Source organism: Sarcophilus harrisii, chromosome 6 (assembly GCF_902635505.1).
Source record: "Sarcophilus harrisii chromosome 6, mSarHar1.11, whole genome shotgun sequence".
Taxonomy (NCBI): Eukaryota; Metazoa; Chordata; class Mammalia; order Dasyuromorphia; family Dasyuridae; genus Sarcophilus; species Sarcophilus harrisii.
In genome coordinates, this window is record NC_045431.1 from 150,132,151 (window position 1) to 150,146,410 (window position 14,260).

At 34.8% G+C, this 14,260-nt stretch overlaps 1 protein-coding gene across 1 annotated transcript; it reads right to left on the reverse strand.

Annotated features, from left to right (window-relative positions):
- Nucleotides 1–1,348: 1,348 nt before the first annotated feature.
- Nucleotides 1,349–13,753, reverse strand: C6H4orf36 (chromosome 6 C4orf36 homolog). Its single transcript, XM_003772962.3, has 5 exons — nt 13,580–13,753; nt 10,745–10,867; nt 6,932–7,086; nt 5,716–6,084; nt 1,349–1,709 (listed from the first exon to the last, which is right to left on the reverse strand). Exons 2-4 carry the CDS (start codon nt 10,807–10,809, stop codon nt 5,948–5,950), a joined length of 357 nt encoding a protein of 118 aa, XP_003773010.1. The 5' UTR covers nt 10,810–10,867; nt 13,580–13,753; the 3' UTR covers nt 1,349–1,709; nt 5,716–5,947.
- Nucleotides 13,754–14,260: the final 507 nt, after the last annotated feature.

Genomic DNA, 14,260 nt, shown 5'->3' on the forward strand with positions numbered 1-14,260 from the left:
TCTTTTGGCAAAGATGGGACAGACTTCTTTCATGTCATTTTTGTCTGTGTCTGCATCTCTGTGCAGAATGTCTGTGTCATGTTTTTTCTGTGAGCTAGATTTTTGTTACTTGGAAAGATTTTTTTTTATAATAATAACTATAATTTTCAACCCAGAAAATAGTCCATTCTTGTTAGTGCAAATTAAGTACAGAATAAAATTCCCCCTTGTTAATTTTTTTTTTTGTAGTTAATTTTGGTATTTATAGTAGACAAAAGAACATATTTGTTCAAAGTTATTCTTAAAAACAATATTGCTATTGCTGTATACAATGTTCTCATTTTGTTTTTCATCGTTTCATGAAAGTCTTTCCATGTTTCTTCTAAAATCTTTGAGGCTCATCATTTCTTTTTTTAAAAAATCATTATAGCTTTTTATTGACAAAACATATTGCATGGGTAATTTTTCAACATTGACCCTTACAAACACTTCTGTTCCAATTTTTCCCCTCCTTCCCTCCACCCACTCCCCTAGATGGCAGGCAGTCCCATACATGTTAAACATGTTAAAGTATATGATAAATTCAATATATGTATACATATTTATACAATTATCTTGTTCTATACCTGGAAAGATTTAAAATGTAACCAGCAAGGGGAAAAAAAAACCTCTATGCTGTAGTTAGAATGCTGGAAAAATTTCTTAGAAAGTCTAATTTTTTCTGTGGACTTCAGCTCTGGCCAAGCTGTGAGCTATACAAAAAAAGTTAGCTAATTAAAATTAAAATAACATCTTAGCAAATTCTCATAATTTTTAAAGCAGTGATTAAGAAGTTTGACAATTAGTCATTGTAAAGTTGCAAGAAAAATTTCTAAAGTATCTCAGTTGTGGAGATTGCTAGCAAGATCAATAATAGCCCAAGTCTCCCTGTTTGCTAACTCTTCCTATCTCAGAACTGTAGGGAAATTCAAATTCTGCCTCACCTGCAGAAATAGAGGAAGCAGCCCATAGGATTCCACATAATCTTGTCCAAATACCTCCTAACTTGGGGATTAGGGAATGGACTTGGGGGTCAGGCTCCATGGTCAGCATTCCCTGAGCCCTGGCATCAGTCACTCCAGCTTTCAGCTGTCCAGGAACTGCCTGAGAAGAATTCAATTTTTTTGAGACACTTCACGACAACAGTCTGGGGCTTTTGGAGTCCCTCTTTCCCAACCTTAACAGAATCATGATTAACTCTAACTGGAAAGGTATCATACACCAAATTAGTTGAGACAGCTTAGGGTTTGGTTTTTTTGTTTGTTTTTTTTTTAACTCACATTTTGTTGGGTTAAAAATTATAATAAATACACATTTTTATTTTTTTCCAAGGTATCTTCATTTTGAAACTTTTTTTTAAAAGGAAGAAATCCTCCAGGAATTTTTATCAAGAGAAAACATGAAATAGATTCTAAATTCCTTAATTAAAAATGTGGCAAAACCACTTCATCTGTAACACTAAATCCTGGCAGGAAACCAAAACGTGAGAAATTATGTATTAGTTCAGTCTAACCACCTGCCCTGAGCTGCTTGAGATCAACATGTAATCATGGTATGGCCACCATCTTTCCAGGAAATATGATTCTGCCACAGAATAACAGGATATGGTGGATACAGCACTTCATATGACCTTCACAAGCAGAATTCTTCATTCATTTTTTCATTTTCATTTATGTGCATTTAAAGTATATCTGGAAAATCAGATAATTAGGACATAGTAAATACATGAGATACATTTTCCATTCACAAAAATAAAAGCTTTAATGTTAAATATAAGAGAATAAGTAAATTTATACTTCCTCAAGACCAGGGGTGGGGAATGTCTGGCCTTCCAGTTGTAGAAGGCCTATAAAATCATTTGTATAACGAACTGCAGGTCTTAGTTAGCTGAAAACTTGGTACAAGAAGCTTCCACTGCTTGAGTTCTATAAAGTGATAATTTTTTATGACCTGCAAATGATGTTATAGGTATCCAAATGGCCCTTTGCAGAAAAAAAAGATTCCCCACCCTTGCTCTAGACAAAAAGTTAAAATAAAAGCATTTTACTCCCTTCCCCCACCTTTTAAAAGGAAAACACATTGTATAGGTCTACTTTATTCATATTTAAAAGTTATAACCCTCAATGGGAAGCAAATTAATTCGAACTACTGGGCCACCTGTCTCAACAAACTTTATAAATGAGGATTAGGGAGTTTGAGAATAAGATATATGTGTGGTTAACAGTGGTTCATTTTGGGATTGCTTAAGTCAGATCTTTGGAAACTGGTTTAAAATTTTTTAAAATTACTTTTCAATTATCAAAGCTTTTCTCTTTTCTCCCTCCCTTCATTTTCTGAAAAAATTACAGAATATTGCATATTACATATACACAGTTAATTAAAACACATTCCCATATTAGTTATCTTCTCTAAAAATTAATTTCTTATACTACATTATCAAAGTGAATAGCATTCTTCTTAGTCCTCTGAAATTATGGGTGGTCATAATTTCAACCTTACAAACTGGTTTATATAATTTGAGCTATCAAATCTTTCAGAAATGTTCATTTATGTAATACCAATGTTTTAAATTGTTCCTTTGGTTCTGCTCACTTCACTCTGAATCAGTTTATAAGTCTATTGTTCTCCTTGAAATCATGTTTTTCCTTATTTCTCACACAAATAATATGATGAATTCCTTTTCATTGAAAATCACAATATGTCTTAATTCCCCAATTGATGGTTATCCTTTAGTATCCAAATATTTTTTGTACATAGAGAACTTTTTTCTTCTTTCTTTGATCTCTTTGGGATATAGACCTAATAAAAATTGGTGTAGTTTTCCTGGGTAAGTTATTTCTAGTTGTAAACCTCTATTTTTGCCACTGGGATATATCATTCTATGTATGTTGCTTCTCTACGGGGTAGTTGGTAAAGTTTGTGTAATTCCTGGCTGTGGTCCCTTGATATTTGAATTCCTTTCTGGCTGCTTATAGCATTTGTTTTCTTTTATCTGGAAGCTCTGGATTTGAATTATGTGATTTACAGTGAGTTTTCATTTGAAGGTGATTTTATTTAGGAGGTGATTAGTGGATTCTTCTATTTTTATATTGTGTTCTGTGGAGAAACACAGAATTGTGTCACCTGCACAATTATAGGTGTTTATTGTCTCACCTACAATAAGAGACTAAGGCAGATCTCTGAGCCAATGTCATTTTATTATTTTTTTTACACTAATAGCTTTTTATTTTTCAGAATATATGCAAAGTTAGTTTTTAGCATTCACCCTTGCAAAACCTTTGTGTTCCATATTTTTCTCTCTCTCTCCCCTAGACAACAAGCAATCTAATATATGTTAAACATGGTCAATTCTACTATACACATTTCCATATTTATCATGCTTCAATGGCACTTTATTAAAGACTCCATGGTTCTTGAGGTGAACCCCCAATTTTCCTCACCATCTGATATGTCCTCTCTTTCTAGGGCCCTCCTGGATAGGACTAGCTATCCAGACATTCAAGCACAACTATACAAATACAGAGTAATTCCATTGATTGACAGTTGATGCATAAGCTAAAATAAACAAAATAATATGCTATCAGGGTTACGAATTGTATGAAACAAGGAATATTTCCACTAATTGGTCATAGTGGAGATTTTTCTAATTGGTCATAAGATGAATGGACTTCTTAGGTTGGGGCAGGAGGAAACAGTACAAGCTATCACAGGTTAGGTAAAGCATCTGATTAAGTGGTCAGAAGATGGTCATCTGCACCTTTTGGATAAGAAAGAATGGTCCAGAGGTATAAAATTATATTGGGGTACTTTTTAAATAGTTGAGTCACCTTCACCACTCTGGGTTGGTCACCATGATGAAGAAAAATGGGATGGAAGGCTTCTAGCTAATTTCCTATAATTAAGCAAGTGGACTTAGAATCTGCAATTCACAGATTGTTTTTTGCTTTTATAGAACTGGGGCCTAATATATAGAATTTTGATGTGATTTTACCAAATTGATTAATATGGAATGGATAGAGTAGGGATTCATTTGAATTATTTCTCAGAATTCTGTTATTAAAACAAGAGCACAATATGAAAATAGCAAAAAATCTACCAATCAGCTCCTAAAAGAAACCTCAAAATGATGATTCCCAATGATTCTTTTTTTTTTTTACTAAGGCAATTGGGGTTAAGTGATTTGTCCAGGGTCACACAGCTAGGAAGTGTTAAGTATCAGACTAGATTTGAACTCAGGTCCTCCTGACTTCAAGGCTGCTGCTCTATCTACTGTTCCACCTAGCTGCTCCCCCAATGATTCTTATTATCTCAATGTATTTTCCAGGTTTTTTTTTTTTTTTAATTTAAGTATATTACATTTTCCTTTATTTTCTCAATTTTTGACTTTCTTTTAATAATTTTTGTCTCCTAAAACAATTAGCTTTTATTTGGTCCATTTTAAATTTTAGGAAATTACTAAGGTTAATCTCATACCTCTCAGATTGGTTAAGATGATAGGAAAAGATGATAAATGTGGAAGAGATGGTGGAAAACCGGAACACTAATACACTGATGGTGGAGTTATGAAATGATGCAGCCATTCTGAAGAGCAATTTGGAACTAAGCCCAAAGATTGTTATAGAACAGTCTCCTTCCAGGCTCTGTCTCCCAAAGAGATCTTTAAAAAAGGGTAATGGACTCACATGTGCAAAAATATGTGGGGACAGGTCTTTGCAACAGCTTGGATTTGGGGGATGAGACAACAAATAGTCTAGGATGGCTCCAAAATTGGGAGCTTGAGGGACTGGGAAGATTGTAGTGCCCTTAAACAAATAAGCAATAGATATGTAGCAGACTGAAGTTAGTTCTCTCCACTATACCAAATTATCTAATTAGTAACATGTATGGTAAAAATTCAAAATTATTTTAAACAAAATTTTAAAATGCACAGAAGAAAAAAAAAGTATAGAATGGGACAAAAATAAGAGTAATTTTGTTTCTCTTTTTTATCTATGCACTTATCTATGTACATATTACACACATACACACACACATACACACCTCATTCCCAGGAAGGATTCAGTTTTTAAGTAAAAGTTTTTCCTTTTTCCTTCCATGTGTGTTTCAATATGACTATTAAAGTTCACATATTAAATTATCATAAGCCAAATTAAATTTTTATATTTTAAGATTGCTTCAGTCACTTCCATTCTTCTAGAGAATTTCTTTTCAGTTTTTTTTTTTTTTGCATTGAAATCCCTTTCCCAGAACTATGTGAAAAAAGACAAACTTCCACCCTCAGAGTGATTTCAAAATAATATCCTTTACTGCTATCTTTTTTTGCCTTTTAAAAAAAAGATCTGGTGTGGGCAGTGGATGGAGTACCTAAGTGCTCAAATGCTGTCTCACATATTTACTAGCTATGTGACCCTGGCTGTCACTTATCCTAGATTTCTTCCAAAAAACAAACAAACCAAACACAGACCTATGAATTATAGAAAACTTCCAGGGGAAAAACTTCCTGTGCTGAAGTAAATAGGCTTCTATCTAGGGAATCTTTATGGTTTGGCCAGGCTCATTCCAGTGGGTCTGACTCTGAGACTACAGCTTTATTAAACTGTGTCACATGCTGACTCTTTCCCTCTATTTCAATTAAACTAACACCAAATGCACACATGTACACTTGTCTTAACTAATGCTAATTTTCTCACAACTTACACTGTTCGAGGCTAAGAGCCTAAAGATGAAATGCAACACCGGATGGTACGGATGGTGTATTAGGTCATCAGATGAAGTATTTTCAGGGGAGCTTGTTCACCCACCAAGATAATGCTCTTTGTTGATTTCTGTCTGTACCAACTGATGTATTAGAAGGTGAATGGTCTGAATCCCCTCATCCCCTTCGGATAGAGAGACAAAGGAGCATGCCTCTAAAAAATTCAAACGATCTTCACTTCTTGGGTGGAAGAGGTCTTCTTAAGCCAAATTTCCTGTCTTTTAGCAAAGACTGAATTTGTTCTGCTGAATTTTTCTGAATTTCAAGTTCACGTAAGTGGTTCAGTTCATATGCCCTTTCAGCATTTATTGCTAAAGATAAAATTCAAAATACCAAGTATTTATTAAGTGGCTTCTGGGTATCCAACACTAGGCTAGAGAATGTTCACACAAAATTAAAAATAAAAGTTTACAATATGAAGGAGTTTATACATAATTAAATGGAACATATACACATAGTTACTTATATGAATATATATTAAATATATACAAAGTAATTTGGGAAAGTGGGAGGAACTAGCAACTAAACGTATTAGCAAAAACTTTGAAATTGAGCTGAATTTTGAAGGAAGCTAAATGTGCTAAAGAGAGTTTGTTCATCTTTTATTCTTGAAGATAACTGACATCAAGAATGTTATGTCTTGACTTGCAAGTGACTGTGCAAAGTCACTAGTCTCACTCTCACTTCCAGAGTCATTTGGAGTCCAGGGGCAAAACATAAGTCAGGACAACTGGCAATGTCCCTCCAAGGAGAGAAAATTTGAGGCAAGAAGACCAATTAGAAGGTAATTATAATTGTCTTAAATGAGATGTAATGAGAGATTGAACTAGTTTGATGGTTGTCTTAGTAAAGAGAAGGGGACAGAAATAGACACATTGTTTGGCTTTTTCATCAAGCATAATTTGGTATAAAAGGTTTTTTTTTTTGTTTGTTCTTTTTTTACTTTTAGCCAGTCATATTCTGAAAACTTAACATAAAAATGTTTCATCATGATTGAGCCACCACTGGGCATTCAGCAAGAGAAGAGCAAAATGTGAATGTGAATATAAATTCATGTAATCATTTTTGTTAGAGAATATCTGAATTACGTTAAAGACATTTTAACCAACAAGAAAAATGTGACAAAATTTACAATTTAGAAGTGTTTAAGGAGCTTACTTTCTGGTGTGGGGAGTAGTGTGTCCTCAGTTCTTTTCCCAGTATTTATTTTAAAAGGACAGCTATAAATAATATCTTCAAAAAGAGGTACTCCAATATTGGCAATGTTGTCATACAAGGACTTTGTAAGCATAGCTAGCTCCCAGGGCTCCTGACTGTGACAGAAATAAGAAGATACTGTGAATTGGTCAAAATACAAAAATATAGAAAGCTATGATAAAACATACACTGTATATTTAGGCTATTTTTTGATTTTACAATTCAGTCAGGAAGGGTTTCTTCTACAATGAGATAGGATCAAGTTATCATTTATCTCAGCTCTAGGATAAAGCTGCTTTTCTGTTGTCCATCAGCTTCACTAAGAGTATATGTCCCCCTCCTTGTTGCTGTAATTCATGGGATAAATAGAAAACAAAATCTATTGGCTTTAGGTTCCCACCATGTTTTTTGTTTTTGAAACATTGTTCTTGAATCATCACCAGTTTTATAATATAAAATTATGGGATTTCAGATGTGGAAGGGGCTTAGTTACCATCTAGTCCAATTCACTCTTGAAAAACTATCTCTCACACACTTAACAAGTGATCCTCTGGTTTTTGCTAAAAGCCCATTAAAAAGGATTACGCTACCTCCTCCCAAGGCAGCCCATCCATTTTTGTATAGTTTTAATTTTTTGGAATCGTTTCCTGACATCAAGCCCAAGTTTGCTTCTTTGCAATTTTTACCTTTTGATCCTACTTGAATCTCTGCATTAAGCAGAACAAGTCTTTATTCTCTTTCACAACACAAGTATTATGTTCCCCCCCCAAGCTTCTTTGTCCAGACTAATCATCCTCGATTTCTTCAGTCAATCCTTATATGATATGTACTCAAGGCCCTTCACTATCCTGGTTGCTGCCATCTAGAATCAGTCCTTACTTTCATTAATCTGTCCATGGCATTAGCTTTTCTGGGTCTATAATGAAAATCTCTTTGGTAATGTACAGTACATACCCTTTGCCCTTTGCTCTTTTATGGACTTTTTTTGGTTGTTTCAAATTCTCAACTTCTTCTTTACCAGACTTTGAACTAATAATATTGTATCCTGAGAGACCTCAGAAAATATCATGGGAATATGTGAGGTTGATCTATACAAGAACCACAATTAACATTTTCATACATATTATAATATTTTTATGTTATAAAAATAATATCAACTCCATAGTATTAGTCACATTTCCCCTACAGGATTTAAGAAGCTGCTAGCTATCCAACTGGTTACAAATAAAGCCATTTTTTACCAATGAAACAATTCCAAAGTCAAGCCACTATGGAACTTGTATTTTTAAATTGTTCTGTTGTAGTAGAATTTGGATATAACAAATATTTTTAAATTTAAGTTTACTTTTAAATTAAAGGTTTTTAATTTTTAAAAGTTTTATTTTAGTTTTAAGTCTTCTCTTTCTTCTCCCCTACACACTAAGAAGGCAAAAAAATATGATACTCTATGAAGTTACGTCAAACGTGTCCATGTGGCTCTTTTCAACACCAAGGTGATTCAGGCCAGTTCTATTGGTTTTATGATGCAGAGAGTGTTTGCACCAAGAGAGAATACTGTGGGAACCTTTTGTTTTCTTTCTCATTTTCCCCCCTTTTTGTTCTGATTTTTCTTGTATAGCATGATATTTATAGAAATATATAGAGGGGAATTGCACATGTTTAATATATATTGGATTATTTGCTGTCTGGGAGGAGGAAAGGAGGAAGGAAAAAAAATTTGGAACACAAGATTTTGCAAAGGTGAATGCTGAAAATTATCTATGTATATGTTTTGAAAATAAAAAGCTTTAATAAAAAATTATAAAAACACCACATATGTCCACATTAGTCATATTATGAGGAAGAAGTAAAGAGAAAAAAACTAATCTGCACTGAATCCCCTAAAAATGGATAGAAATTTTCATTATTGGGTCCTTTGGAATTGTCATGGATCATTGTATTGATCAGAATGGCTGTCTTTCACAGATCATTATTGTCATATTTCCACTTAATATTGTTCTCCTGCTCATTTCACTTTTCATCAGTTAATGTTTTTGCAAATCTTCTGAAACTGTTCCCCTTCAATATTTCTTATAGTGTATACAACATTATTCAAAACCATATGCCATAACTTAAGAAATACATTTATAAATTTGCATCAGAGAAAGATGTAGGTAAATTTATTATTTTTATTTATTTAGCACTTTTATTGTCTAAAGCCTTTTCTAGAAATCTGATAAAATTTCAACACTGACACAAATTCTATACTTAAAAGCATAATGGCCTTATTATATAAAAGGTGTTTTATATTACTAAAAGGATGCTCTTAGCACAAACAACATATTATTAAATATCATATTCTTGTTTATAAGACTCAGACCAACTCCTCTCTAGATTCCTCAAGAAAAACAGTGCATTGAAACCATTTGGAAGAAAAAATAAAGATATGCAATTATCACATCCACCTTTTCATCATCCCAAATCTTTAAGTTTTTTTAAAGTTTTAGTTTTTATGAATAATTTGAGATGAGAAGGATTGGGAGCCAAGAGGCCTATATTTACATCCTACCATTGACATTAAGTTGGAATATGTCACTTTATCTTTCTGAACTTCATTTTTCTTATCTGTGATGCTTGATAAACTTTAAAGTACCATAAAGATATTAGGTAACCTTAATAAAGGTTAAAAGTTCTGCTCAATTCTTTATCCTTGGGTGTATAGGGTATTTATGGAATACTATTTCTTGTGGTCACATCAACAAAGCACTGTTGCTTTTAAGCTAGTTACCAAGTCATGGAAATACTTTGGTTAGAATGAATTTTCCATTGTAATGGTGTTTGTTATAACGTAATTTTACCTATTATTCAAACTAAGATCCATATATACCTCAACCTCCAAGAAAGCTACCTTAAATTCTAAGTTACTCAAAATTTTCCCAAAGTCAGGATTTCATGGCATCTCAAGGGCAACTCTAATTATTTCGAAGGTAATTGTTTAAGTGCTCCAAATAAAATTAATGTTTCATGTCACAGAATTACTAGTAGAGAGAAAAACATAAAGCAAATAGGATATGAAAATCCACAAAAACTGCAAACTAGTATTGCCTATATATCCTTTTAGAATTTGTTTTCATATGACAGATATGATGACCAATGTACAAAATATATATAATCCCCAAATGCAGACTTCCAAAGATAGGTTAAAATTGGGAATGAAACAACTTTTGTTGTTTCATTGTTCAGTATTTTTAGACATGTCAGACTATCCCTGGCTCTTGGGAGTTTTCTTGGTAAAAATACTGAAAAAGCTTGTTATTTTCTTCTCCGTCTCATTTTACAGATGAGACACTGAAGCAAATAGGGATAAGTGACTAGCCCTGGAACACACACATCTAGTAAGAGTCTGAGGCCAAATGTGAACTCAGGAAGCTGAATTTTCCTGATTTCAGGGCTAACTCTACCCACTGTGATATTTAGTACTCTTAAGAATCCAGATCTTTGAGCTCAAGAGGTTTTCTTTTCTATACAACTTCCTTTGCAAATATTCTAGACACACTTATAACCTGTACCAGAAAGCAATTGGTCATTTTCTCAATAACCTGAAAGTAATCTAACTTTTCTAACATGAAGCAGGAGAGACTAGCAAACTGTTTTAGTTGTTTGTTAGTTTGACTTTTTTTTTTTTTTACATAAGATATGAATGAAGATGTAAGAAATGTTCCATCAAACACCACAAAAAAGATGAGTGTTTTAAAAAAACTTCATTTTTGCCATAAATATTCTACCAATACTTACACGTTGTAGCAACTTCCTCGCAAAATTGATTTCACTGTGCGCTTTCTTGGCAAACCATATGCCATACCGAATAATTACAATTTGACCTCTTTTGATGTAAAAATAAGATCTTCTTTTGTCACCCTTTGAAATGTTCAGAACAGAGAGGATTAATGTTTTTTCATTTGATAATTTATTCTAAATAAACACATCAACATTCAGAATAAACTCTGAAAGACTTACCTCTCGAAGATACTACATGCTACTTTTTTCAGTGTTTCTTCTGGATATTACTACTTTATCTTTTCCTTGCTACCATTTAAACCATGCCTTTCTCAAACAGGATGTCACGATTTATGAGGACTAGCTCAAAAATTAGAATGCTAGAATGATGAAGCTTTGATTTACTTCTTGGGTAATCTCAGAATCACAAAGTTGGAAAGGACGTAAGTGGCCCTTTTGTCTAGCCCACATCTGAGTCTCTTCCACATTATTTCTGAGAAATGACTGTCTTCTTGAAGATTTCCAGTGTTCTGTTCATTACCTTCCAAACAAGTACACTTAATTTTGGACAGGTAAGTTAGGAAGCTTTCCCTTACATGAAAAATTTCATCTTCTACCCACTACTCTTAGGTCTAACTTGTTAGGGCCATGCAGAATAAGTTTCCACATGGCAGTCCTTCATTGACCTGAAGAAAGCCAAAATTATGAGCCTGCTGCCAGTTTCTCTTTTCCAGACTAAACATTTCTAGTTCTTTCTTATAATACATGTATAATACATTCTTTAGTCCTCTATACATTGTAGTTTCTTCCCTCTGGTTTGTTAATGTCCTTTCTAAAATGTGGTGCCTAGAACTGAACACAATATTCTTCTTCTCTGACAGGACTAGCTCACTGTGTTCCATTTTTGTTCAATTATTTCAATCATATCTGACTCTAATTTTCTTTGGGGTTTTCTTGGCAAAGAAACTGGAGCTTTTGCTATTTTCTTCCCCAGCTCATTTAACAAATGAAGAAACTGAGGCAAATAGGGTTAAGTGATTTACCCAGGCTCCCCCCACTAGCAAGTGTCTGATGCCAGATTTGAACTCTGGCAGATGAGTCTTCTTGATAATTATGCCCCAGTACTCTCACTGAATTCCCCCATTTTCATTACCATATTGTGTTTGTGACCATGCTAATCACATACAGGAAATAAAATGTGACTTTACAGAGGGTTACCTTTCTCGTTCTTTACCTCTACCCATTAAAAAAAATAATATAAAAGATAACTTTTTATTTTTTGAGGTAATTGGTGTTAAGTGACTTTGTCCATGGTCACACAGCAATTAAGTGTCAAGTGTCTACTGCTTCTTTCAAATTAGGCCCTCCTGACTCCAGGTCATGTGGTCTATCCACAGAGCCACCCAACTGTCCCTGGATTGTTTCTATTCTTTTTTTAAATAGCTTTTTATTTTCAAAATGTATGCAAAGATAGTTTTCAACATTCACCCTTGCAAAACCTTGTGGTCCAAATTTCCCCCCTCTTTCCCTCCACCCCCCCTTCCCTAGTTAGTAATTCAATATATGTTAAATATGTGCAATTCTTCTATACCTATTTCTACATTTATCATGCACAAGAAAAATCAGATCAAAAAGGAAAATATGAGAAAGGAAAAAAACAATCAAACAACAAGAAAAAAATGTGAAAATACTATGTTGTAATTCGCATTCAGCTCCTATCATCCTTTTTCTGGATACAGATGGCTCTCTCTATTACAAGTCTATTGGAACTGGTCTGAATCACTTCATTGTTGAAAAGAGTCTTAAGTTCATCAGAATTAATCATCACATAATCTTATTGTTGCCGTGTATAATGTTATCTTGATTCTACTCACTTCACTCGGCATCAGTTCATGTAGGTCTCTCCAGGCCTCTCCAAAATCATCCTGCTGATCGTTTCTTATAGAACAATAATATTCAATATGGTATATGAATATACCATATCTCATTCAGACATTCCCAAACTGATGGGCATCCATTCTTTGCCATTACAAAAAGGACTGCTACAAACATTTTTGCACATATTACGATCTTTTTGGGATACAGCCCAAGGAGAGACATGGTTGGATCAATTTACAATTCCACAACAATGTATTACTGTCCCAGTTTTCCATTTATCATTATCTTTTCCTGTCATCTTAGCCAATCTGAGGGGTATGTAATGGTTCCTCAGAGTCATTAATTTGCATTTCCAAGATTGTTTCTTAAAGTAAAAACTGGGGTCTTTGTAAAAATCATGTCTCAAATTTTAAAAGAGTTTTGTCTTTTTTTGTTTTGTTTTTTTACTGAGGCAGTTGGGGTTAAGTGACTTGTCCAGGGTCACACAAGCTAGGAAGTATTAAATGTCTGAGATATGATTTGAACTCAGGTCTTCTTGACTTCAGGGCTGGTGCTCTATCCACTGCGCCACCTGGTTGCCCCGTCATATTTATGTTTTATGACAAGACAAATGGTGGGATATTTTTTAAAGAGCACTAGAGTTACCTTTCAAAGCAGCACTTCTCACTTTTGGGAAAATTGTAATTCTGAGGAAATTTTCTTACATATAGAAAACTATTCAATTTCCACCCATTGCTTTGGAGGCAAAATCTTCACTCGGATAAAAGCTATTGTGTCCTTACAGTTCCAGAACCCCATGGGCCTGGATTTAACCGCCATTTCCCTTATTCCTACCCCTCTCCTTCTCATTCCAGCTCCCATCCCTCTTCTGTCTCGCAGGAGTTCTCAGAAAACCTTTCTCCCCCCTCATCTTGCACTTATACACACACGGACCCATTCACGCACTCCTGAGCAAGGCTGCTCCCGCTTCCTCACCGATGTTCGCCTTCTCGAGGGTCTCCTTCCGAGGGGGATGGCCCAATCCTCACCGCCAGGCAGGCGGAGGCATCAGGCCGGCTTTGTTCAGCCCCGGCGCCCGCTTACCCGCTCCCCTCCCAGAACAGCTTCTGCTGGGACAGCTCCCTCAGGGTGGTTCTGACCCGGGGTGCTGCCCGGGGTGCTGCCCGAGGTCTGCCCGAGCGCTGACGCAGGAGGCCCACAATAAAGGGGCTTTGTGGCTAACAGCCCACCCAACGACCAATGCCGGGTCATAAGTGTCCTGGAGTTAGCTCTGAAGCTCGCAATGTCTGTCAGCAGCTGATCAATGGAAAAAGCTTAGAACTTGGAAGGTCTTACGACCTGAGTTGGAATTCTCAATTCTCCATCAGGTTCTTGGGTCAGTTTCTTCATAAGTAAAACAGACCACATGAGGTCTACGAACTTACTTCCTTTTTGCAGAAATAGAGGGCTATGGATGTGGAATGTTTCATTTGCTTTTTAGACATAATGCAGGTACTAGGACGTAAGGAGTAACATGTTTTAAGAAATGAAGATTAAAAACAAAAACATACAAAAGAGAAAAATTGTGACCATCTCTGGATTGGTTTGGTTTGGCTCTTTCATTTTCTGTATTTACACAATAGCAGCGTCAACAATCTGAACAATCAAAAGGAAAGC

Bases quoted from the DNA above. Each gene is read 5' to 3' on its own strand.
- C6H4orf36 (XM_003772962.3), bottom strand. From the start codon at position 10,809: ATGGCATATGGTTTGCCAAGAAAGCGCACAGTGAAATCAATTTTGCGA. The intron at 7,087-10,744 runs GTAAGTATTGGT...TTTCTGTCACAG, and splicing joins CGAGGAAGTTGCTACAACGT to TCAGGAGCCCTGGGAGCTAG. The intron at 6,085-6,931 runs GTAAGCTCCTTA...TTTTATCTTTAG, and splicing joins ACTACTCCCCACACCAGAAA to CAATAAATGCTGAAAGGGCA.